This window comes from Sminthopsis crassicaudata, chromosome 2 (assembly GCF_048593235.1).
Source record: "Sminthopsis crassicaudata isolate SCR6 chromosome 2, ASM4859323v1, whole genome shotgun sequence".
Lineage (NCBI taxonomy): Eukaryota > Metazoa > Chordata > Mammalia > Dasyuromorphia > Dasyuridae > Sminthopsis > Sminthopsis crassicaudata.
Window position 1 is genome coordinate 138,479,760 of NC_133618.1, and position 26,867 is coordinate 138,506,626.

The 26,867-nt window shown below is 38.4% G+C and overlaps 1 protein-coding gene across 5 annotated transcripts in view; it reads right to left on the reverse strand.

Moving 5' to 3' along the window:
• Nucleotides 1–10,624: 10,624 nt before the first annotated feature.
• The window catches only part of SH2D4A (SH2 domain containing 4A), a 117,286-nt gene continuing 101,043 nt past the window's right edge, over nt 10,625–26,867 (reverse strand). For all 5 annotated transcript variants that reach the window (XM_074287443.1, XM_074287442.1, XM_074287441.1 and 2 more), the window contains exons 9-10: nt 15,269–15,489; nt 10,625–13,736 (exon numbers count right to left, since the gene is read on the reverse strand). In XM_074287443.1, the coding sequence (XP_074143544.1) occupies nt 13,644–13,736; nt 15,269–15,489 (314 nt within the window). In that variant the 3' untranslated portion in view covers nt 10,625–13,643. The remainder of the gene's footprint in view (nt 13,737–15,268; nt 15,490–26,867) is intronic.

Consider the following 26,867-nt stretch of genomic DNA (forward strand, 5'->3'; position numbering starts at 1 on the left):
TATCATGGACTTGTCAGGTGTTTGATAAGACTTCTGTTTGGCCCTAAAAGGCAGAACCAGGAATTGTACCTACCGAACAAGGCATTTTTCCATTATTGTAGGGCAGCATAGCACATAGAATACCTGTCCTGAAGTCCAAATACAACCTCAGACACTTATTAGCTGTATGCAGATCACTTAACCCTGTTTATCTCAGTTTTCTCATTTGTAAGATGAGCTGTAAAAGGAAATGGCAAACCAATGTGGGATCTTTGCCCCCAAAAAAACCCCAAATGGGGTCACAAAGAATTAGACATGACCTGAAACAACTAAACAGTAACAAGGGTTCTTTCCGAGATTATGACTCTTCTTGGGAGAGAAATGAGTCTCTTGGGCATTACCTTGGTAGTGAAAGCCCAAAAAGCTATTTCTCCTAATTATTCTCTGAGAAGGATAACAGTGGCTTTCTTGCACATGTGTGTTCTATTCAGACCCAATTACCACCTGTAGATTCCCAACTCCGTATGGGATATGGCTAGGTAAATTTTCTTCCTTCTGAACTAAAGAACACTGATTTCACAACACCCAAGGGGAGAATCAAGGCCAACCGCTTCAAAGATTTAACAATAATTCTACCCATGGTATGATTTAAAAAATAATGACTGAAGTCGTGTTGGCACAAGATGGAATTTAGAGATTCACCAAGAAAATATTAATTTAAACTAAGGTTTCATAATCATTTTGATTATGACTGTGAAAACAGGAAAAAACTATTTTTATTAGAAACATAATGAAAAGCTAGGAAAATTTGTTTATACTCATTGGCTCAATTTCCTCTCTCCTCAATTCTTAGTCCTTGGCAATTTAAGTTCTGACTTCATCCATCAACTGAAACTTTTCTCCAAAGTTATCAGTAATCTGTTATGGCCTCAGTCTTCTTAGTCATGGTCTTGGTTTGCTTAGTGAATCAGTCCACCTTATACTAAGCTCTACTCTCAAACCCCCTGCTCCCTTGGCCCAGAGACACTCAAGCCTTGCCAAGTGTTGGATTTCTCTTACCACCTTCCCCTGCTACTCCTACTCATATAATGTTGAATAGATCTGGTAAAGACGTTATGTAGGCATGATGCTTGATCCCTTACAAATGTATGTCTTCTAATCTCAATTAGCCCTCCTTTCATAAGGCAGTTCTTCTGCTCCTTCCTCCTTTAACACAGCATCCAACCTTTACTTTTTGCCTCATTACTACAACGCTTCCTACACTCATCCTCTCTTCCGAGGATCTTGCCTTGTCCATTGGATTGTAAGCATCTTCTAGGCAGGGACTTTTTCATCTTTCTTTGCATTCCTGGCATTTAGCACTGTGGTGAGCACATGGTAAGCATTTAAAATGTTTTTTTGATTGATGACTTTATGAAGAAATTCAGTCATTTAGTTGAGTTCATTCTTCCTCTGAACATGTCTCCTTGACTTCACCCCTTCTCCTTTTCTTCAGCATTTTGCCTCCACTATCATTCCCTTTATCTAATTTTCAACTAGTTCTTATTCACTCATTCTTTTCTTCTGCTTAAAAACACATTTATCTCTAATCCTTGAGGGAAAAGTAATGACACAATTCCTGCAAGCTCTGAGCCTTATCTGCCTCCTTTCTCTGTCAAACTCTTTACTTGTTGCTTTCCTTCTCCTCAACCCCCAATAATCCAGATGAAAATTATTTTTCCCAAATTAACAGTAATCTTTATTGATAAATCTAAAGGCCTCTTCTTCATCTTCCTCCTTCTTGACTTCTCTTTAGCATTTGGCTCTGTTAACCACACTCTTTGCCTTCTTCTACCTTTTCATCCTTTTAACATATTACTGCTGTCTATATACTTTTTTGTCCAGCCAAATGGGATAAATCCTGTTCCTCCCACACAGCATTCCATTTTCTGGTGTCTTTGCCTTGGCTGTCACCCTTGCCTTACATGTTTTCCTTCCTTATTTCTTACTCTTAAAAAATCTCTGATTTCTTTCAGCACTCAATTCAAACACCACCCATTTGCCCGACACATTTCCTGGTCCTCCCAACTTCTAGGGCCTTCCCCACCAAAGTCCCCTCCTGTCTGCCTTGCATATGATTATACACATACACATACACATGCATATACATGTCTTTCCCTTTAGAAAGTAAGGGTAAGAGTTGTAGTTTTGTCATTGTAGCCCTGGTGCTTAGAATATATGCTATTACTCAGTCACTTAAGCAGTCCATCTCTTCCTCCTTCCATGGATCATAGCACGCCAGACCCTAGATGTCCATCATCTACTATCTCTGAGTAAGTCCAAGCTCACGTTTGCTGCCTTTATGACAGTATCTATCCATCTTATCCTCTGCCATTCCCTATTCTTTTTGCATTCAGTCTTTCCCAGCATCAAAATCTTTTCCGGTGAATTCTATTTTCTGATTATGTGGCCAACTTAAGCTTCAGCTTTAGTATTTAACTTCCAAGGAATGACCTGAATTAATTTCTGTAAGTATTGACTTAGTTGATCTCTTTGCTTCTGAGTTTTTCTTAGAACATTTGAAAGCATAGATTCTGCAGCACTCAGCCTTCTTATAGTCCAACTCTTCCAGCCTTACATTGCCACTGGAAAAACCATTGAGTGACACCATTATTGTATAGTTTATATTACATTCCTGTCAAATTCCAAAAAAAAAAAAAAATGTAATCGTTTTAGAAGAAATGTATTAACAAAAAGCTCATTGTAGTTGTTGCTACTCCCTAACTGGGCTCCCCTTCTCAGTGCTTAACTTTGATTTCTGCATCTTAGGATGCTTAATAAAGTGGCTCCTATGCAAGGATAGGGCGTCCAATAGGCCCAGTTGGGCCTCTGATACAGAACAATACCTGAGATACTGTAGAGCAACTAACTGGAAGTGGTTCTGGGCAGCCTTCACTCTATCTCTAGGATAACCAAGCAGCTCCAAAAAAAATGGCATTGGAAATAGCCCAAAGCATAACTGAGCTCAATTTAAAGCCTTGAGGGCAGCTAGATGGCCCAGTGGATTAAATGCCGAGACTTATTTTCCTCAAGTTTTCTCCTCTGTGAAATAATCTGAAGAAGGACATTGTAAGCCATTCTAGTACTTTTGCCAAGAAAACTCTAAATAGGATCAAGAAGAGCTGGACACAACTGAAAGTGACTCAACAATAACAAATTCTTGCTCCATTTCTTCTCTCCCATCTCCCATTATCAGATGAGATATAAAGCCTAGCATTCAAGACCTTCCACAATTTGGCCCAAATTAACTGCCTTTTTTTAAGCCTATCTCATAATATTCTGCTTCAGAAACTGTCTCCGCCTTTTTCCAATTCAAAAAATATTTATTAAAGACCTACCACACACAAGGGCATTCTGGAGGGCTTATGCTGGACTATAAGGAGAAAATAAAGTAGCCCCTGCCCTGAGAATTATACGGATCTTTGAGTTCTCCTCTCAGGCCAATTCTTTTACATAAGTAATTATTGGCAATACTTCCATTCCCTGGAACCTTCCTCAGAAGACCATGTTTTTATTAAACTGTGCTCCCGCAGTATCCCTTGTGTAAATAGTACATGCTTTGAGATCCGGGATCACTGCAGCTTTGTCCTTGCATCCCCAGCAACAAGCTGTGGTCTTTTCATGTGGGGCCCACCAAGGTTTTGATTCTCTGGAGACCATGGTGCTCCATGACTCACTGTCTGCAAGATGATGCTATAGTCACTGGAGGCTTATTGATGTCGGATCCAGCTTTATGTGCCTGGGAGTGGGGTGGGGCAATTGGGATTATTCAGGGCCAAAAATCTGAAAAAGCTGATCCAGCTTCTCTCTTCTCCCCATTCAATTTCAGGCTCAGCTCTCTATGAAAGCCCTTAGTTTTACCCAAAATGGAACTACTCTCTCCTGCTTCCATAACTTTACATAAGCTATCTCCTAGGCCTGCCCCAATATTTCTAGATGATTACACTTTCCCTGCCTTTGATGCTCAGGTGCTATCTCTGAAGCCTTTCCTGATCTCTCAGCTAGCAGTAATTGTCCCTTCCACCAAGGGCCAGGGATGTGAGGTGATTTCCCCAGGATCCCACAGGTAGTTAAGTGACAGTGAGGATTTGAACCTGGGTTTTCTGATTACAGTTATGGCACCCTTCTATATACTTACTCAAATCTCTTCTTTGGGGATTTCTTGGCAAAGATCCTGGAGTGGTTTGCTGTTTCTTTCTCCAGCTTATTTTACAGATAAGGAAACTGAGGCAAATGGGGTTAAATGACTTCCCCATGGTCACACAGCTAGTAAGTGTCTGAGGCAGGATTTGAATTAAGGAAGATGAATTTTCCTAACTCCATGCTCAGTGCTACGTGCAGTTTCCTAGCTGCCTTTTACTATAGTCTAGATGCAGCTTTTTGTGTGCATGTGCCTTCCATAAGCTCCCCACGACAGAAAATGTGACTTATTCTTCTGCATATCCTCCATAGTGCCTTGTACTTAGGGGTGATTTATAAATGTGTTCAATTAAAGTGTACTTCTCTAGTAAGACAGAAATTGGGAATATATCCTTATGATGGTCTCAGAAGATTAGGGGTAATCCTTAACCTCTTAACTATTGAGATTTACAACTTTCATAATGGAAACTTTTAGAAGACTGCATACTATAGTTTTCTGTCCAGAGGTCCTCAGTGGGTTGGAAATTTGAGCTGTTTTAAAATGTCCAGTTGCTAAATGAAAAGTGCATTTCATTTTCATTATAAGATCATAGCTTGAGAAGTAGAGGGGACCTCTGAGGTTACCTGCTCTGTTTCAATTTACAGATGAGGGAAATATGATCTAGAAAAGTCCTGGAAGAATAAAGTGACTTTTGTAAGGACTCCTGTAAGCTTTTTGCCCAGTGAAGAAGCCTGGGAAAGCTCAAATCCAAGACTGTGTAAAGGATGCAGACTCCTGCTTCCCTCAAGGTCTATATATGGATCCCCTAGGATTCCTCCCAGATCCAAGCTCCTTCCTTCCCTCCTCCCCCTTGATGCATGAACCTGCTTGACTAAGAAAAGAACTCTATGAAAATCCACTGGACTTTGTTAGTTTGGGTCCCTTCTTCCAGCTGAGGCTGTCCATCAGACCAGTTCCATCCTCTCTGATTGCCCTTCATTATGGAGAGCATTTGTCTCTGCTGACTCTTTCTTCTTGGTATTGTATTTCCTTGAGATCTTGAACCTTATTCAACCTGTATTAAGACATCTGCCCATTCCAATAGACTTGGGAGGCATCCAGAGAGAGAACTAGGGAGATTTAATGCAGATCAAAGCATAGTAAGTACTTTCATCTTTTTTATTATTATTGTTGTTTGTTTGCTTGTTTTTTGTTTTCTTTCCCATTTCTCCCCCCCCTCCCGTTTGATTTGATTTTTCTTGCATAGCATGACAAACATGACAATATGTTCAGAAGAACTGAATGCATTTAATCTATATCAGATTGCTCACTATTTTGGGGAAGGGAGAAGAAGGAGGAGGAAAGGGAAAAGGGGAAGGAGAGGGAGAACAATTTGGAACACAGATTTTGCAAAGGTGAATATGGAAAACTATCTTTGCAAGTATTTGAGAAAAATAAAATACAATTATTTTTTTTAAAAGACACTTGCCCAACATCCCCCACTCATTCAGCCAGTAAACATTTATTAAGCATTTATTTAAGCATTGTGCTAAGTACTGGAACAGCAGAGCCAGGATTTGAACTCCAAGAGCAAAGATTTCAACTTTTCCCACTACAATGTACTCTTCCTATGAGCTCCTAGGGATTGTTTGACTCTTGATATTTTTCCCTCAAGTGGCTTAATAAATGCTTGCTTGCTTGGTTTTAATACTGTACGTCTATAGAAGTTCAACTTGACTGCCTTTTTTTTTTTTTTCTGAGCCTCTTTGCCTGATTTGTTTGGAAAAATTAAAAATAAAACCAATAGTGATCTAAATTTAGAGATAACTGAAAAGCTCCCTCCCAATTCACACGTTAGGTTTTTTCAGATGCTAAAGAATGAAAAAGAATTTATGAAACTTGTACTTTCTGCCAAACATTGTATATTCTAGGGATGTAGAAAAACAAAGAGATGGGGAGGGGGCAGGTAAAAAGGAGAAAAAAAAGGCTGGAACACAATCTTACAAAAATGAACATTGAAAATTATCTTTACATGTATTTAGAAAATAAAATACATTTGAAAAAATGTGCAAAAAAAAAGAAAATAGAAAGAGAGCCATCTTAGCTCCTGTCCCCAAGGAGCCTCCATTCTAATCATTGAAGATAATGAAAATAAAAGAGAGGTATTTTGATTAGAGAAGTGAGAGGAATTATGAAGAATTAGACATAGAGCCACTATTTGGCATGTTCTTTTTCGGACAATTAGTCAGCTAGCATTTATTAAATACCTACTGTTTTCCAGGCACTATATCAAACACTTTTAGAAATATGAACTCATTTGCTCCTCATAATAACCCTCCCAGTTGGTGCTTTTGTTATGCCCATTTTGTGGCTAAGTGACTTGCCCAGAGTCACTTAGTAAGTATCTAGTAAGTATCTGAGGTAGGATTTGAACTCAGATCTTTCTGACTCTATCCATTGCCTTATCCTAGCTGCCTTATTGGTCTCTCCATTATAGGGTTATATAAGACAGGTCATTTTTACTTCTTACAGTTCATCACAATAGCTGTATGATAGATGGTAGCACTCTTTTTATAGAGGGTAAAACTGAATTGCCCAAAAGTTCAGATGACCAAGACCAAAGTCATAGGATGGCAAAATAAGGACCAGACTTTAAAAAATAAAACTAAAAATCTCAATATGTAACTCAGCATCTGCCCTTTCCATGGACTACAATAATTAACCTCTGAGGGTCCAGCCAAGAAGTGGGCAACCTGAATCAGGTTTTGGTGACCTTTAAGTACTCCTAAGCATCTGCCGCCCTTTCTTATTTCTCTTCCTCAAAGAATCAAGAACTTTTGGATCTAGAATGAGTTTTAAAGATCAACCAATCATACTCCTGTCACTTTGTAGATATGAAAAATGAAGATTCGGAGAGTCACTGGCAGTTGGGACTGGAATCCAGCTCTGGAATCACATCTGTGTCCCAAGGACACTATGGCATCCTCATTCTTGTTACCTGTTTTACTCTCCCAAACTTTTCATCATTTTTATCTTTCTCATTTTCCTTTTTTCCTTTTAAGGACTTAACCAAGACATTCCCAGCGCTGCCGGTGTAATTCAAGGCTAAAGCAACCATTCATGATGGTTTTCAGGTCTGTGCGATTAGCAGGATTAAAACCTGAGAAAAGCAACGCCTGGAGAATCTGGTTAGATAAAGGGCTGTAGAGGGTCTGGCCAGATAGATAGAAATACAAGTGGTTTAAATTCAGAGGGACTTAAACTTGACTTTCCCACAATTACTTTGGCTTTTAAGGATTTCTCATTTTTTAAATGATTTTTTTCTGATGTACATAGCTCCTTGAACTGAAAATCCTTTGGCTTTCATGCTCAAGTTCTCTTATTTAAAAAAAAAAATCTGTCCTCAATCATTGGTCTCTATTCCTATTTGGTGAGAAAAGTCTCCTTTTATGCCTCTTCTGATCTTTAGGCCTTGGTCAGAGGGTAAGCAAAATTAAGGCACAAAAGCGTACCTAACTGCAGTAGAGAGGACTGAGAGTGAACAACCAGAGTAGAACTGAGAAGGATTTCAGAGATTAAGTTAATCTTCTCATTTCATGGACAGAAAAAATGAGATTCACCTAAATAAATGATTAAGTGAAAAAGCAAGTTGACCCCTGAGCATGTTGGGTTTCCCAAAAGGGATTAAACATACAGGGTGGGCTCAGTTGCTCAGATCCCACATGAAGTCTCCATATTCTGACAATTCACAAAGGGATATCACCTTGTCATAAGGGGTTTGTGCCATTTTGAGCACTTCTAGTATTGTGTTTTTCTTTCAGAGGACCTCCAGTTTTGGGGCTGGGCTGGGTTTTCTTTAAGTACTTATCTCTACGACTGTGGCTTGAGGTCATTTTACATTTATGTTATTAATCTTTCTGCTTACAGAATTTGTTTTCAAAAAATGGAAACTTATGGTTGCTGAAGGGCATTATTTCAATGTGCCTCCATTGCATTTGTGACTTCTGGATAAAGTCATTGCCTATCTACACTGATTCAGAGTTAAGAAGAAGAAGAAGAAGAAGAAGAAGAAGAAAGAAGAAGAAGAAGAAGGAGGAAGAAGAAGAAGAAGGAGGAGGAAGAAGAAGAAGAAGAAGAAGAAGAAGAAGAAGAAGAAGAAGAAGAAGAAGAAGAAGAAGAAGAAGAAGAAGAAGAAGAAGAAGAAGAAGAAGAAGAAGAAGAAGAAGAAGAAGAAGAAGAAGAAGAAGAAGAAGAAGAAGAAGAAGAAGAAGAAGAAGAAGAAGAAGAAGAAGAAGAAGAAGAAGAAGAAGAAGAAGAAGAAGAAGAAGAAGAAGAAGAAGAAGAAGAAGAAGAAGAAGAAGTAGTAGTAGTAATGGAGAGGATGAGTTCATTTGTAAACAGAAGGGCTACAAAGCCATAATCTTCTTCTCCTGGGCTCAATCCTCCCCCAAAGAAATTTTTCATCAATTTATTGGGAATTCAAGTTTTTGGCCAGTCCCATTTCTTGTCCCAAGGGTTGGGTTTGGGCGGGGGTGGGAAGGAGAAAAGCAGACTTTGCTTTCTGATATTATCAAGTTGTTGGATTGTGGTTCCGAAGCCAGAACTCAGAGATTTGGTACCCTGCGTGATCCTTCTGCCTTTCTCTCTTCAGAATGGGTAACAGGAATAAGGATACTGAATAGCATCTATCAGATACAATACAATGCTAAACACTTCATTTGATTTTACAACAGCTCTGGGAGATAGCTGCTCTTGTGATCCCCATTTGACAGCGGAGGAAAAGGAGACAAACAGAAATTAAGGGCCTCTCCCAAAGTCACACAGATGGCCATTCTCAGGTCTTCCTGACTCCAGATCCAGCCTTCTGTGCACTGCCTCACTTAGCATTCTGCCTTCTCACAGAATTCCCCTGCCCTCAACTGGGACTGCTCCCACGTCCAAACAGGTCACTAACTGGGGAACTCTGGGATAACATGTTTTACCTCGTTTCCATAACAACACTCACACAATTCCTGAATACACTGGACTCTGGTATGAGTTCTTAGGAATTTTGCAGTAGTTGAACTTGAGACAATTCAAGTAGACCTCCTTGGTCTGAAATAACTTAGATCTCCTTATTTTCTGTATTCTTTATCCCTTCAAGACAAGTTCAATCCCCTTTTTTAAAGAAAAACTGCTCCCCCAAATCTCAGCATTGCTAATTCCATCCGACTGGCCCATCAGAAATTCTTATGCAGCTTCTTGGGGTGGTCCAACAAGAACATTATACCCTGATTTTCAGTCAGGATAATAATCTTGATTGGCTCTAGTCATGAAATAATCAAGATTGCATTTGGGAGTACTGAGGGATGCCTTTCCTTCCCAACCTTCCCGAGGATGTTTGGCTGGGCCCTCCCCAGCCCCAACATCTGCTGCAGATGCACATGGATGTTCATATCTGGAAGAGAAGGGAGTCACTGCCTATGATCCGTCTGGTAAATCAGGGAATCCCCGGCCTACTAATATTAAAAGTACTTTTACAAAGCACTTTATCTCATTTTATTCTCACAACAATCCCATGAGGTAGGTGGTGTTACTGAGGCAGAAAAAGCTAAGTGACTTGCCCAGTATCACACAGCTAGTCAGTATTTGAACTCAGACTATCCTTATTCCAAAATGGTTTATAAGGTTCTCCGAAATTTACTGTCTTCCCTGTCAGATTCCCTCAGTTATTGCCATCTAACCTATCAGTATATCCTAGGAACCCCTGGACTGGGCCATCTGGACCCTCCTACATATGCTGTCTCCCCCAATTACTATGTGAACCCCCCAAGAACAGGGACTGTCTCACTTTAAAAATCTTAATCATTTAGCACAGTTTTAGGTTTTTTTTTTTTTTTGTTTTTTTTTTTAGCAATTGCTTAAATACTTCCACTTAATTCTAATACACTTGGGAACTAAAATGCCAATCACATCCAGAGAAAGAACTATGAAGACTGAATGTGGATTGAAGCATAATATTATCACCTTTTTGTTTTGTTTTTCTTATACTCATGTTTCTTTTTCCTTTTGGTCTGATTTTTCTTGCACAATATGACAAATACGGAAATATGTTTAAAAGGGTTGTACATATTTAATCTGTATCAGATTGCTTGCTGCCTTGGGGAGTTGAGAGGAAAGAGGAGGGAGAAAAAAATTAGAACACAAAGTTTTACAAAAACAAATGTTGAAAACTATCTTTATATGTATTTGGAAAAAATAAGATACTATTAACAATATATTAATTTATATGATTAACTGAATTTTTGTGGTTAAAAACTGTTCTTCAAGTAGTACATACACTAAGATGATTTTTGAAAAATGAAACTCTATTACAGACTCTTATGGAATAAGGAGACTAAATAGAATGCTGTCATTAGGATGACCAAGCTCTGCCCCAAAGAGCTTAGATGACATATCTCCCTCCTTCCCAAAAGTAAGAACTGCACATCTTGTCAAACTTGTCTCTTTTTTGAGCACTTTTTCCTTTTATTTTTGTTCTTTTACAAGTGATGACTTGCCAGGTAGAGAAGAATTTAGGGATACATTCAAATTCAGAAAAGAAAATTATGTAAAAACAAAAGATAACAACAATATAGATTTTTTTCAAATGAATCTTATGGATTTGAAATAGCTGTCAGTCAAACAATACTTCTGCACAATGATATCTACATGTGTGTAATTTATTTATAAACACATACACATACATTTGAAATGTTTATGTAAAATATATACACACCCCTTAATTATGTCACAAATGAATCTCTAGAAAGATTCATCCGCATGTTATGTATTTGGTTCCATTTCTCATTAGGTTCTTCTACAGGTTTACCAAACTGCATGGGGAAACTGAGACCTAAAAAGGTGAAATGATTGCCCATAGTTAAATTAGATTTTTGTTCGCAGAAGAACCTAGATTAGAATCTAGGTCCTGTAAAGGATACTTTTGCTCCTCTCCCCAAATGCTTTGTCTATTGCTGTACACAAAGAGCCCTAAAATGCCTTATGATGAAGTGCAATCACCACCATGTCAATAGCTAATACTGCAGAAAACTGATTAAATTCTGACTTCAAGTCACGGTGCATTTCTCACATCAGTACATAGCCTACTGGCTCTTTGTTATTGTGCTTCCTTTCCTTATGATCACACAAATCTCCTTAGAAAGGTCTCAGGGAGAAGGTGTTGCTGTTTTATTTTACGAAAGTACAAAATATTTGTACAGAGGTTATGAATTTACTTATTTTTTCTATTAAATAACAGCTATAGAATCATAAAACGTTAGAGCTAGACATGGTCTTCAGGGTCATCCAGCACAATTCCTCACTTTAAAGATGAATATGCTGAAACCTGGAGAGGATAAAGAATCTTCTCAGTGCCATGAAACTGAACAGCGGCCATCAGTCCATTGCTCTGTTTGCAATACCACACAATCACACATAATATTGTATTCAGGAATGGAAGATGAGAAAATAATACAATAGTTTGAATTCTTTTAAAACATATGGAAGGATTCAGGGAAATTACATAATGAATTCTATATAATTGAAAACTTTCTCTGCTAAAAACAAATATTTAACACCATCTTCCCAGCCTAAAAAAAAAATCAAAACAAAAAAACCATTATACAATTGATCACTCCATGAATGACAAGCCATATGACTGGTACAGAAGCTCTTTGAAAAGAATTCAAGGATAGGTTACCTGTGTGACCTTTGGTAAGCCCCTTCAAAATGAAGGGGTTGGATTCCATGATCCCTCGTACTGCTTTAAATCCATAATTCTGATTCTGAGGTAGCTATCAATTCTCGATTGTCAATGAAGGAATTATTAGACGTGACAGAAAGGGAGGACACTGATACGCCTCCAGAGCAGGACATCATGGATGGTGAAGGGGCCTGCAATCTGGACCGTAGGGAGCCTGGTTCAGAGAACTGAAGATGTTCAGCTGGGAGACTTGGGGGAGACCTGCTAGATTTTCAAGATATCTGAAAAGCCATAGAGTGGAAGTGAAAATAGATTTGTATGTTTAGTCTTGGCGGGGACTTGGTGGAGAACTTGAAGGAGAAGTTGGAAATGGCAAAAATTTAGTTTTATGAAGAAAATCATAAAAAAAAGCCATCCAAAAAAGTAGAATGGGCTGCTTTAAAGAGGCTGATAATAATAACTAGCATTCATTTACTCTGTGCCCAGCTCTGTGCTGAATGCTTTACAAGTATCTCATTCAATCCTTATGACAACCTGGGAGGCAAGTGTAATTGTTAACCCTATTTACATACAGTTAATAAGTGGGCAGGGCTGGATTTGAACTCAGGTGTTCTCTGAGGCGTTCTACCCACTGCACTGCCTGTCTGCCTGGCAAGTTAATGGCGTTTTCCAAGATGAGGCGTTTGTCTCCCTGAGAATTTAGGAATCTAACTGTTTTGTGAAGCTAAAAGAAGGTACTTTTATTAACAGAAAGACTGATTCATGAATAGTGACTCGTGTCAGGATAAGAGAATTATTCATTCATGCACAAACATATCATTCTATCCTATGTGCCAAGTGTGTGTGTGTGTGTGTGTGTGTGTGTGTGTGTGTGACATACTATACATCTTAAGGCTTTATACTTTTCAAAAATGCTGCCACTTTTGCAACCCTGTGCGGTCAACAGGGCAGATGGTTCTTTTCATTTCCATTTTGAAGTTAAAAAGCTGAGGCTCAGAGACTTTAAATAATGGGCCTGGGATTCATGCAAATTTACAAATGAGGTGAAATATTTCAATAATTAAAATGTTTGTCTTTCAACTTCCCATTTCTCTTTCTTCCAATTCAAAAAGCCACAGTAACTAAAGTGAGCTTTCCTCCTTACCCCTCTTCTTTCTCCCCTCTCCCTCCTCCACCCCCAGCACTTTTATGGTCAGGGGCTGTGATTTCAACTTGCTAGGGAACATCTGGTATGAAAAGTCTCTCCAGAAATACAGAGGACAACTCATCTAGTCTTACAGAGCCACCTGGACACTGCAGAGCTTGCTGACTTCTCTGTGGCTGCAGAGCTTCTATGTTTCAGAAACAGTATTTGAACCCAGACTTTTCACAAACTTATCCTGCCGTCCAAAGTATGACACCGCCTACCTTTATTATTTTTAAAGCAATTTGAATTGTAGCAAGCATCAGTGTAGAGCCCTGGAGGCTTTAGAGATGAAAAGAAGAGCTATAACATGTAATCATTTTGGTTTTGGAAAGTTCACTTTAACTTGTCTGTGCTTTCCTTCATGTAATCCAGTAAAGCTGTTTCTCCCTGTATAGTTGCTTTGCTGAACTTCAGAAATCATCTCCCTTTGACATTCCCATTGACATAAGTCTTCAGAGTTTGGGCTGAACAGAGATTCTTCTAGCAACATCAGGGTCATTTCTGCAGAGTGAAGAAATACCACATTCTGAGCTTTAGCAGGTTCCTTCTGAGAAAGGCTCAGCTACAGTTTGCAAAACAAAAACCGGTCGGCAGTGTCACTCAAAGAGATTCAGGTAGTCAGGCGGATGCTCCTGCTGACCACAGGGGTAGAGCAGCAGCTCTTTCCCTAGGGAAGTGATGGGTTCCTCCTGTAAACAGAAGCACAACATTCAGCTTTATATTTGTGTGTGTGTGTGTGTGTGTGTGTGTGTGTGTGTGTGTGTGTGTGCGCATGTGGACATACATCTGCCCCCTGGACGAAAACCAATCATCCGACAGATTATACTATGTGAGCACAGAATTCACAGTCCATGCAAAAGATGATATTTCCAAAAGGAATTCAATTTCAATTTGTACTTCCCATAATTATCTTAGTCTTTAAGGATTTCTCATATATTTTAAGGTTTTCTCATCTAAAAATCAATCAACTAATCAATTTATTACTCAATAAATCTATCCATATAGAACACAAATAATATGTGTGTATCAAATATATATATATATATAGATAGATAGATAGATAGATAGATAGATAGATAGATAGCCAGATAGACAGACAGACAGACAGGTAGATGGATAGATGGTCTCTTAAACTGAAAACCCTTAACTTTCATGATTAAGCATTCTCTTTTTAAATACTTTTGGTCCCCAGTGGTTTGACATTACTCTATTGCTATTTCATAGGAGACCAATTCTGTTAGTCTCCCTCCATCTTTTCCCCTCAATAAAATATTCCTGTAGAGTTGTTATTGTTTTTTGTTTTTGTTTTTTAAGACAGTACAGAGGAAGAATATTTTTTTTTCTATTTATACCAAAGGAAATTAAGAGTTCTGATTGGGGAAGAGAGCATCATCAGAGTTCAGGGATTTTTATGCCAAAGCTGCATATTTTGGTTTGTGATACCAACTTAGTTCAAGCCCATATCACCTCTCTCTTGGTCTCCTAATTAGTCTTCCTACTTCTGATCTCTCTTCTCTTCAATCTATCTTCTACAGTTGCCAAACGCAGAATATTCAAAATCCGTATCTGATCATGTCATTCCTCTTTTCAAAACTCTTTGGTGCCTCCTTATTGCTTCTAAGAAAAAATTCTACATGTGAAGCCCTTCATAATTGGGCTCCCACCTCTTTTTGCAGTCTCATTTCACATCGTGTCTTTCACACCATCTCCATTCTAATTAAATTGTTCCCTATACATGACGTTCCATCCCCTTTGCTGTTCCCATATTCCCTGGTGAACTGTTTTCTTTTTCATTTCTGCTTCTAGACACCCTTTATTGTTGTTGTTCAATCATTTCAGTCATATCTGCCTCTTTGGGACACCATTTGGGGTTTTCTTGGCAGATATTGGAACTGCCATCTCCTTCTTCAGTTATTTTACAGTTGAGGAAGCTGAGGCAGACAGGGTTAAGTGACTCGCCCAGGGTCACACACCCAGTATCAGGTCAGACTTGGATTTAGGAAAATGAGTTTTCCTGCCTTCAGGCCCTGTACTTTGCCTACTACACTATTTATCTGCCCTTCTAGTCCATTCCCTTATTCCCCTCTCCCACCCCATCACAGCCTTCTTCAAATCAAAGGTCAGATGCCTTTTCCTCCATGAAGTCTTAGCTGAGACTCTCAGCCACTGAATTGCCTAGAATCATTGATTATTTTGAAAGGAAATAAATAAAGAGGCTTACCCTGTGATAAGCCACCAAATCTGCCAGAGTGGAGTGCTGTAGTTGGTCCACTCCTAGGAAGCTGTAGGAGTCAGTGGAGGCATCTATTAGGAAGTGTTTAGTGCCATCCTTTGAGAGGTAAGACAGAGCGTAGCCTTTTATCTTTTCACTGACTCGGATCAGAAAACTTCCAGGTACTTTTGTACTTAAGAGTTCGTTTGCTTTTTTAAGAGTAAGAATTCCTGTAGAAGAGAAAATAAAACAAAATGGGTATCTTAGACTGGGAAAAAAAACACCATCACCAAAATTCTTTCCCACCCTTGTGAATAGAATAGATCAATTGAATTTCAGACAAAAACAAGGCAACTTTAATCCCCCCACCCTTTCATTAACCCTTCATTGAAATGCAGGGGGAAAATCATTATCTCATTAATACTCTATATTTGTGATAAATGAGAAAGGATAATTTTTTTCCCTAAAAAATAAGCTTTCCTTTATACATTTTCTTAAAACAACAACCACAACACTCTGAATTGCCCAAACACCAAAGGTGAGCATGTTTACATAGAGAGAGAAAAAGGAAATTGCTCACAAATGCTATGAATCTCCTCCATGAAAAAACTATTTATTCCTCCAAGTATACGACAATTTCCAACATGTGATTTTCTAAAAGTTTCTAAGCAAATTTACTACATAAAAAATATGAAATGTTCAACCTGTGCAATAAAGTAAACTACAATTTGTACTACTACTTACAACGAACACTGTCTTTGTATTGACAGCATACTGCCTGGCATGTAGTAAATGCCCAATAAATGCTTGTTGTTAGAGATAATTAATTTTGGAAGACTTTGTAACTCTAGTCAACACAAATGACCAATCACCCTTCCAAAGGACTCGTGGCACACTGAGGCAGTCAGATGGTACACTGGGTCTAACGTCTAGGTATTACAGGCAAACCTCAGAGATATTGCAAGCTCTTCTCCAGACCACTGCAAGAAAGCTAATATTGCAATAAGGCATATTCATGAATTTTTTGGTTTCTTAATGCATATAAAAGTTATGTTTACATTGTATTGTAGCCTATTAAGTGTACTTTATATCTGAAAAAGATGTACATATCCTAATTAAATAATACTTCATTGCTAAAAAATGCTATTATCTGAGCCTTCAGTGAGTAGTATTTTTTTTTTTTGGCTGGTGAAGGGTCTTGCCTCCATAGTGATGGCTGCTGACTGATCAGGGCCGTGGTTGCTGAAGGTTGGGGTGACTTTGGCCAGTACTGAAGTTTGCCACATAGATAGACTCTTCCTTTCACTTGAACACTTAGATGTCATTGCAGGGTTATTAACTGGTCTAATTTCAATATTGTTGTGATTCAGGGATAGGGAGGCCCAAGGAGAGGAAGAAAGACAGGAACGGGCAGATAGTTGGAGCAATCAGAACACATATAGCACTTATCGATTAAGTTTGTAGTCTTATATGGGTGCAGTTCATGACCCCTCAAAACAATTACAATAACATCAAAGACCGCTGATCACGGGTCACCCTAACACATAAAAGTGATTAAAAAATTTGAAATATTGCGAGAATCACCAAAATGTGAGAGAAACCCGATGTGAGCCCATGCTTTTGGGAAAATGGGGCTAATAGATTTGCCTGATAAAGGCTTGTCATCAACCTTCCATTTGTTTAAAAAAAAAAAAAAAAAAAAAAAAGCACTGAGAAGTACAATAGTGAAGCACAATAAAATGAAGTATCCCTCGAGTATAGAACCTGCCAACCACCTCCAGATAGAGCTGATGCATGTGTGTGTGTGTGTGTGTGTGTGTGTGTGTTGTGTGAGATTTGGCTAATTGCTAGAATTTATTTTGTTTGACTATACATATACACAAACACATTGGTAAAATTTGTTTTTCTTGTCTTTTAAGTGGAGGAGGGAAAATGGGAGGGGAAGAATTTGGAAATAATATAAATAATTGAAAATATAATAAAATAGAATTTTTAAAAGTGTCGGGTGATTGCTTGCTTGAAAACAGAAATTGCAAATCATCACCCTTGCATGTTAGTTTGTTAAAATGTGAACAGGGCAAACCCCTCATTTTAGGGATGAGGAAATTGAGACCTAGAGATATTTAGCGACTTGTTCACAGTAATTGGCAAGAAGTTGATCTGGTGACAAAGCAAAAACGAACCAAGCTTGCCTAACAGTCCCACTGCATTTTCTATTACTCAAAATATTCCAATACCTTATTACTCTTCGAAGTTGTAAAATTGTTGATTTTCTCTCTCGGTAATTCAGATATCTGTCTATTTCTGACCAGCCTTCTCCTCAAGGTTTCATTCTGGTTCTTCTCCCCATTCCCTCTTCTAATTCTTATCATCATTCCATTTAATTCATACACAGACACTGCAGTAAAGTTCTACAGACAAGGCTGCCAAAGGCACTGAATTATTCCAGGTTCCAGTTTGTTTGGAGAGTGCACATTGCTAGCATAAAGAAACTCTTCCTTCACCCTATACCCATTACACATAGCACCCTGTTGACATTTCTAAGCTGCTTTCCTAGGCTACTGTTAATATTTTTCAAAGTAATCCACCCCTGGTAAAATAGTCCCCTCTTAATTGGCAATTGTACTTGACTGATCAAGCAGTCCATGTAGAGAAAGGCTGTTAGATGTAAAACAGAAAAGCAAATTCCATTTCTTGTCATCAGATTATTAATTGCAAGAGGAGACCAGGACCTGCTTCTATTCCCTGACTCCCACCACCAAACTGATCATGAAGTTTGAGCATTTGGAAATCAAATGGAGCCCAATTCAATTATTTCATTAGTTACAGATACTGCATTGTACCACTAACATTTACTGTTGTAAGATTATTAACCAGACTAATTTCAATATTGTGTGTCAGGGAATAGGAAGGCTCACAGAGAGGAACTGGCTATGGGTTATGGGTCAGTTCCCCAAACCTCTGTGATGACCACATATTATCAGTAAATAAGCAAGGCTACTTTTGGGGCAGAAGCTGCACAGACATGTGGGAAAGCAATAGGAGACACTATTTTTCATATCCACCTTAACCCCAGTCATAGGATCATGGCAATAGAACAGGGAGAGACTTTAGGATCACCTCATCCAACCCCTCATTTTGCAGGTGAAGAACTGAGGCACAGTTTTGCCCAATATCACACAGCAAAGTTTCTTCTTTGCTATATGACTGTCATAAGCCACTTCACTTCTATCTGTCTCATTTTCTTTTAAAATAAATTAGGATTATAATGGTGTCTCTATCACAAGGTTGTTGTGAAGATCTAAGATATTTGTAAAATGTGGTGCTTGGTCCATAGTAGGCACTTAATAAATGCTTGTTTGGCCCACAGAAGGCACTTAATAAATGCTTATTCCTTTCTTTCTAGAGAAATGTTTGGGAAAGGGATGAAGAATCATGGAGATCATTTCCTCTTATAGTTAAGAAAAAATCCATGGAATGGTAAAAAGTGTTGGATGTTGTCTGTTTTCTTCCTCTTCTTGCTGCTTCCATTGTGGTTAAGAAACATTCATTAAGTGCTTTTACACAGAAGTCACTGTACTAAGCACTGGGGATACAAATAGAAGGGGGAAAAGTTCCTATCCTCAAGGACCTCTTAAGCATTTTCGAAGGCAGAGGCAACACATGAAAGGGATGAAAAGAGAAGGAAGGGAGGAGTAAAGGAGCAAGCATGGCTGGCTTAGGAACTTCATTAAAAAAGGTTTTGAGAGAACTAACAAATGGGAATAGGAGACTGCAGGGACAAAATGACCTTCCAGAATAAGGAGGGTGCAGAGATGGAGGAACAGAAGCAGATCCCCTCACAAGTGCAATGCTTTAAGCCTGATACAGTCATCCTTTCCACATTGCTATATGGCTATATTATGGGTCTGCTTAAGAAATTAAATGGGAATTTTGGGGGAGTTTTGCAGAAGCCATAGATGACATGTGAAAGCCAGAAGACGGCACAGAGCTTAGTTTTACAATAAGGTACTATAAATACCCCGTAAAAGAAAAACGTCAGACTTCTCTGGTACAAAGGAAGGGTCAAAGTTTTTGCAATGATGTTCCAGATCACAGGGCACTGGTCCCCAAGACCCTGCAGTTTTAAAGGGATAATTAGATATTTTGCTCAAATAGATATTTATTGCTAGATGAAGTCCAAACTCCTTGGCTTGGCATTCAAGGCCTTCCAGTCCAGCCTTATTTCAAAATATTCCTCTGCAGGGCATTCTCTATAGTCCAGGCCAGACTCCTTGATGCATCCCAAGCATGGCCTAGGCTTTTCTGCCTCACTACTTTTGCTCACGCTGTTCCCAATACTTAGATCACTGTACTTTGTTCCCTACTGAATTCCTCCCCATCCTTAAAAGCCACACTCAAATGTCACTGCATTCCATGTCCCTCCCCAGGAAATAATGGTGTTTTCCTCCTGGAAAGAAGGCAGGAAACAAGTCTTATTAAAGCACTTACTAAGAGCCAAGGACTATACTAACCACTTTATAAATATACTCTTGATCTTTACAACAACCCCAAGAGGTAGGGTTACATTATGGACATAGTTATAGTTAGTATTATTAACATATTAATGTTAGTACAGTTAGTATTATTCCCATTTTATAGTTGAAGAAATTGAGGCGGGCAGCATTTAAATGTCTTGCCCAGGATACCATTTCAGTGGACTTATGTAACATCCTGTTTTGCAGTTGGTTAAGCTTGTGCAGACACTAAGAAATATGGGAATAGGGATTGTGTTTTTTCAGGACTTGTTTCTCCCCCAGGGCTCTTCTTGGTATCCTAGGATCACAGCAGCAGAGATGAAAAGACCCTCAGGGGCCATTTAATGCAACTTCATCTAACAAATGAGGAAACAGTGTCAGGAATTGAAAGTTGAACCTGGAGTAGTTTGCCATGTTGGATCCAAGAAATGCATTTCAGATTGATCTGGCAAATAGTGACAAGGTTAGCCCCTTGTACCAGTCTCAGACCCAATGCTTCTACCTTGCTTTCCTCCTTTTCGGCAGATCAAGACATTAGAAATTATGCCTTATGGCTTTAGCTACATGACAACCGAAGATCTTATTTCCTTTCTTCTTTTTTCTGGAGGTGGATATAAACTTCTTGTATTAAACTTTGTGTGTGTGTGTGTGTGTGTGTGTGTGTGTGTGTGTGTGTGTGTGTGTGTGATAAAGTATTTAACATACCTTTTCTCACTAAAATGGGAGAAAAGGGATAGAAAAATGACAGAGATTTCAACCAAGAGTCCCAAATCTTAAAAAAGGCAAAAGATCAAGCTTTGGATTCTGTAAAACTTTAGAAAGTCACTCTTTAAGCATGGAAACACATAGTTGGAAAAAACTGAGCTCTATGGAGGTTAAGTGATTTGCCTATAGCCAGGGACTCAGCTCCAGATCTGACACCCAGTTTGGGGCTCTTTCCAACACAACACAACAGAGAGGGATAAAAAGCAAAAATCTGATGAAGGGAGAGATTCCCATAAACATGATATTCCTTATTATTTCTATAAATAAAGCAAAGGGTCCTATTTGACAATTATTTTTGGATCCTAAGATGAAAATTATAATGGAAAAAAGTAATACAATACAATAATAAACCCAAGTGGAAGGTCAGAGCGTCCTTAGAAGCGGGTCATCTAATCAAATATGATTAGATTATAATACATGATGACCAGCTAAACAGCACATCTGTCAGCTGGCACTACAAAGTCCTTTACTATATTTGAATCATAATGAAATAATTTTATGGTTAATCATCAATAATGATGTGACAGCCTGGACAGTGATTGCAAAGACAATTTCAAAGATTTCAGAACTGTGAGTCTGTGGATAATTTGATGGGATATTCCATTTTAAGCATCTACAACTGCATGCAAGTGCATATGCACACATACATTTATAAAGTTATACTGGGACTTTTATAAAAATCTTTGTACATATGGGTCTTTCCTTCCTCTTTGATTGTTTTAGAGTACAGACATAACAGTAATGTTACTGAGTTAAAGATTATGAACAGTTTGGGAATATTTTATTTGGGAATTGGGGCATGGGAAAGACAGAGAGGAAAGGAGAAGGGTTTAAAAGGAAATTAGTTTTTAAAACATTTAAACTGTCTTTAAATTTAAAAGATATAAATGTATACTTGGAGCCTTATTTTTTACATTATAAAAAAGGATGCCTTTATAGAGATAAGTTAAATTAAAATATAATTTGATTTACAACAAAATGTACACACAGCTTTTCATAAATATGCCTGCTATAAAGACTTGAATTAGATTTGTATGTAAATGGAGCTTCCAAAAACTAAGTAAAAATCTGGACTAGAAATTATTTATTTGTAGAGTTTGGAAAATTATTTGAAACATTCATTACCAACAGATTCTTCTTGTGCAGACTCTGATACTCTGCCCTTTATAATAGCTATCTAAGCTTTGCACCCCCAAACAAAGCAGGCAATAATAATATTCTATTCTTCAACTTCATGTCTACCTCCAATAAAAGCACGTATAGATTTTAAATGCAAGTGGAAAAGGGAGAAATAAAAGGTATTTTTTTATTTGTACTGTTTAAAAAGGAACAGGTCTTTAAGAACTATAGTTTATTTTTTTAACAATTGCTCATTTTTTAAAAAATAAATTTTACAGATATCTTTTGTTTTTCTGACCTCTACATTTTCCAGTGTATCTTTTTTTCTAGCCTCCCTCCAAGAATCATCCCTTATAACACTGAATTTTTTAAAAGTTGGGGAGGGAGTGTAATGTAATATTATTGTTCTGTAAGAAATGATCAGCAGCTGATTTCAGAAAGGCCTGGAGAGACTTACATGAATTGATGCCAAGTGAAATGAGCATTATACATGGCAAGAAGATTATGCGATCATCAATTCTGAAGGATGTAGCCCTTTTCAACAATGAGGTAATTCAAGCCAATTCCAATAGACTTGTGATGGAGAGAGCCATCTGCATCCAGACAGAGGACTATGAGGACTACGGATCACAACATAGTTTTTTCACCTTTGTTGCTGTTGCTGGCTTGCTTGATTTTTCTTTCTCATTTTTCCCCTTTTGATCTAATTTTTCTTGACATGACAAATGTGGAAAAATATATAGAAGTGTACACGTTTAATTGGATTACTATATTGGATTATATTGCTGTCTAGAGGGAGGGAGGGAGGAAAGGAGAAAAAATTGGAACACAACATTTTGCAAGAGTGAATGTTGAAACTTATCTTTGCATGTATTTTTTTTCCAAAATAAAAACATGTTATTATAAAAATAAAACAAAATTAAAAGGTTGGGGAGTGGGGTCAGAAAAGATTGATAAAACTGTGCTTGGTCATTATAGTTTCATAGCTTTCAGGTTTGATTGCTCTGTTATTCTTTCCATTTACATCGTGGCAATGTATTAGTTTGTTCTTGAGGCAACTGGAGTTGTGATTTGTGCAGGGTCTCACAGCTAGTAAGTGTCTGGGGCTGGCTTTGAACTCAGTTTCTCCTGACTCCGGGGCTGGTGCCCTACCCAATGTGCCACCTAGTTGCCCTATGGTAATGTATTGTTGTTGTCCTTCATAATCAAAGAGGACAAAAATGACATCATTATGTCAGAGTCAAGAAACACTATATTCAATTATAGCTGCTCAGACCAACATGAGCTCAAAAGACTCCTCCACAGGCCACACAAAAATGGACTGAATTAACATTTGGAAAGGAGATGTCTCTGAATTTGTGCATCTCACGTTTCTTTTGAGCTACTCATAGAGTACATGCCTTCTTTGATGGAAGCTCACCATCCAGTCTCCCATGTCTCACAACTGGTACCAGAGTTCTTCAGAAGGACCATGAGAGTGTCCTTGTATGACTTCTTTTGAGCACTCTGTGGCTGTCTGCCCTGTGTGAGATCTCTGTAGTCCCAAAAGATTATCGTTTTTTAGGTAAATATATATTTGCCATTTAAACAACCTGACCAGCCCATTGGAGAGACTTATATGAACTGATGCTAAGTGAAATGAGGAGCGCCAGGAGATCATTATACACATCAACAACAATACTATATGATGATCAATTCTGATGAAAGTGGCTATCTTTGGCAATGAGAAGATCCAAATCAGTTCTAATTGATCAGTAATGAACAGAACCAGCTACACCCAGTGAAAGAACTCTGGGAAATGAGTGTGGACCACAACATAACATTTGCACTCTTTCTGTTATTGTCCGCTTGCATTTTTGTTTTTCTTCCCAGGTTATTTTTTTACCTTCTTTCTAATCTGATTTTTCTTGTGAAGACAACTGTATAAATATCTGTATACATATACTGTATTTAACATATACTTTAACATATTTAATATGTATTAGTCAACCTGCCATCTAGGGGAGGGAGTGGGGGGAAGGAGGGGAAAAGTTGGAACAGAAGTTTTTTACAAAGGCGAATGTTGAAAAATTACCCATGCATGTGTATTGTCAATAAAAAGCTATAATTAAAAAACAAACAAACAAACAAATATGACAAGCCCATTGCACTTTCTGCAATACGGTTTGAATGCTTGGCAGTTTAAGCCCAAGAAAGGACTTTGATATCTGGTACCTTCTCCTGCCAGGCAATCTTCAGAACCTTCCTAAGGTGATTCAAATGGAAGAGATTCCGTTTCCTAGCATGATTTCGCAGGTATACAACAATGACATCAGCACAACAGCTCAGTAGACCTTCAGTCTGGTAGTCAGTTTAATATCTCTCCCCTCCCACCCTTTCCTGAAGGGTCTCCCAAATACAAACTAGCTCTCTTAGTGTGTGGGTGCCAGCCTCATCAGCTATGTCTACATCCCTGGAAAGTATGCTGTAAGGGAGCTTATCTACAACATTAAACACTTCTCCATTTGCTGTAACTGATGGTTCCACATATGAATGGTGGAGTGTTGCCTGATGGAGGACCTGTTTTCCTGGTGTTGTCAGGACAAAAGCAGAGAATCATTTTGTACTTTGTTCATCTCAGCTTCATTCAGAGGGTGCATTGAGTATATAACCATTGGTGAATAAAAAATTATACACCAATTCTTCTTCACATCAGTCTTGACCTGTAGCCTTTTCAAATTAAATAATTTACCTTTGGCATGGTAGCTCCCTCAATGCCATTTTTGTCCTCAGTGAAGGCATTTGACATTGCTAAAAGTATTAGGCTAAAAAGCGTGGGAGCAAGCATGTATGTAGCCTTGTTTCACTCCACTGGAAACTAGGGAAGCTCAAGAGCATCATCAATCACTGAACTAGAACCATGGTACCATGCTTATTAGGGAGAACTCTGGCAAGAATATTGCTAGCAACGACAGAGAGAGAGAGAGAGAGAGAGAGAGAGAGAGAGAGAGAGAGAGAGAGAGAGAGAGAGAGAGAGAGAGAGAGAGAGAAAGAAAAGAAAAGAAAAGAAAAGAGAAGAGAAGAGAAGAGAAGAGAAGAGAAGAGAAGAGAAGAGAAGAGAAGAGAAGAGAAGAGAAGAGAAGAGAAGAGAAGAGAAGAGAAGAGAAGAGAAGAGAAGAGAAGAGAAGAGAAGAGAAGAGAAGAGAGACTATTTCCATGGAACAACTTATTTCCTTCCCCGCTTTTAATTTAATAAATTAAAAAGGAGTGGAGGTGGGAAGAGATCAATAAAACTATTCTTGGCCATAATTTCACAAATTTTAGCTTTGATTGCTCTGTTACTGTTCTTTCCATTATATATTGTAGCAATATATACAGTACATTGCTTCCCAGCTCTGCTTACTTTATATCAGTTCATATAAGACCCACTATGCTCCTTTACATTCATCCCCTTCATTTTTTATTATAGCAGAGTCAAGTTCCATTACATTCATGTACAACTCATTTTGTCATTTCCCAATCAATGGTCATCCACTTTGCTTCTAGTTCTTTGCTATTCCAACATGTGTTACTTTAAATTTTTTGGTATGTATCGATTCTTTATTTTGTAACTGATCTCCTTGGATAGAGTAGTAGAATCTGGTAGTTAAAAATGTACATTTTAGTCACTTTTTTCTCATAATTTCCAATAGATAAGTTAACAGCACCACTAATAATGCATTAAAGTGCTCATTTTTCAATGATCTTTTCTACATTAATTATTCTAAAATTTCATCGTCTTTGACATTATTTGTGAATGACATGAGAATAAGTCACTATTATGAAGCAGTTTAAGGTTCACAAAGTATTTTCTTCACAACTTAGCAAGGTAGATGGTACAAGTTTCATTTCTTCTATTTTACAGATGAAGAAAACAAGGCAATAAGTGACTGAACCAGAATTACTCAACAAGTAAATATTAGAACTGAGAGTAGAACTCAGTTGCTTGAATCTGATCCAGTATTCTTTCCATTACCTCCTGTCAGTTTACAGAAATTAAATAGAGGAGAGGAAGAAAACAAAGAACTAAAGCTGAAGATATAGTGATAAAGGGGGATGAGGAATGCCTTGCAGGAAAGCAGATTGGGTATTGAGAAATTAGGGTAGTACTAATATTTCTTTGATACAACATCTGGGTAAAAGCCAGAGGATGCTCATCATCTCCATATGGTGATGAACAGCAGCTGTGTCAAGGAATCAGATATTTGTGTTTCTTTCTCCCTTTCAAACTCTTGTGGAGTCCAAGCATCCTTGGAACCTCTTCAGACTATGTTTAGATTGCTACAGGCTAATCTGGAGTGTGGCTAACACAAAGACATGTATGGGGAGACACAGCCTTGGAGACATTGCTTTAGCAACAAGAGAGAAGAACCAGAACTAAAGTTTCACTGAAAGAGCTGAGAATCTCTAAGGGAGACATAAAGATATAACAGAAGTAAGCCCAGTTACTGAGGGGGTTGAATGAAATATTCTCTGATTATACCTTTGAGCCCTGTCTCCTTAGTAAGAGCTGTCGATTACAAGACTCATAGATTCTGAAAGCTGGAAGGTGCTTAGTAAAGGATTCTCTAGAATCAGTTGCAGGAGGGCCCTATGCTAATGAACTACACCTAAGTCCAAAGGCCTTTTTCAAAAGATATCTCTGGTAAGTCATGATCTCTGATCTGAGAAACACTCCTTATGGAGTGGACTAAGTGGTTGCTGAGTTCCCTTTCAATGCTCAGTTTCTGTAATTCCTAAGGGCAAGATATATATTACCTTTTTCTCTTTAGTGTGGAGTTCAGTTCTTCCCTCCCTCCCTTTCCCTCCTTTTTTCCTTCTTCCTCTCCCTCTCTGTCTCTCAATTTCTATTTCTTTGTCTCTCTCTTCCTCCCTCCCTCTGTCTCTGTCTTTCTCTGCTCTGTCTCCCCATCTGTCTCTATCTATTCCTGTGTCCCTCCCTCCCCCCCCCTCCTCCCCCTCCCCCTCCCCCTCCTCCTCCTCCTCCTCCTCCTCCTCCTCCTCCTCCTCCTCCTCCTCCTCCTCCTTCTTCTTCTTCTTCTTCTTCTTCTTCTTCTTCTTCTTCTTCTTCTTCTTCTTCTTCTTCTTCTTCTTCTTCTCTCTCTCTCTCTCTCTCTCTCTCTCTCTCTCTCTCTCTCTCTCTCTCTCTCTCTCTCTCTCTCTCTCTCTCTGTCTCTGTCTCTGTCTCT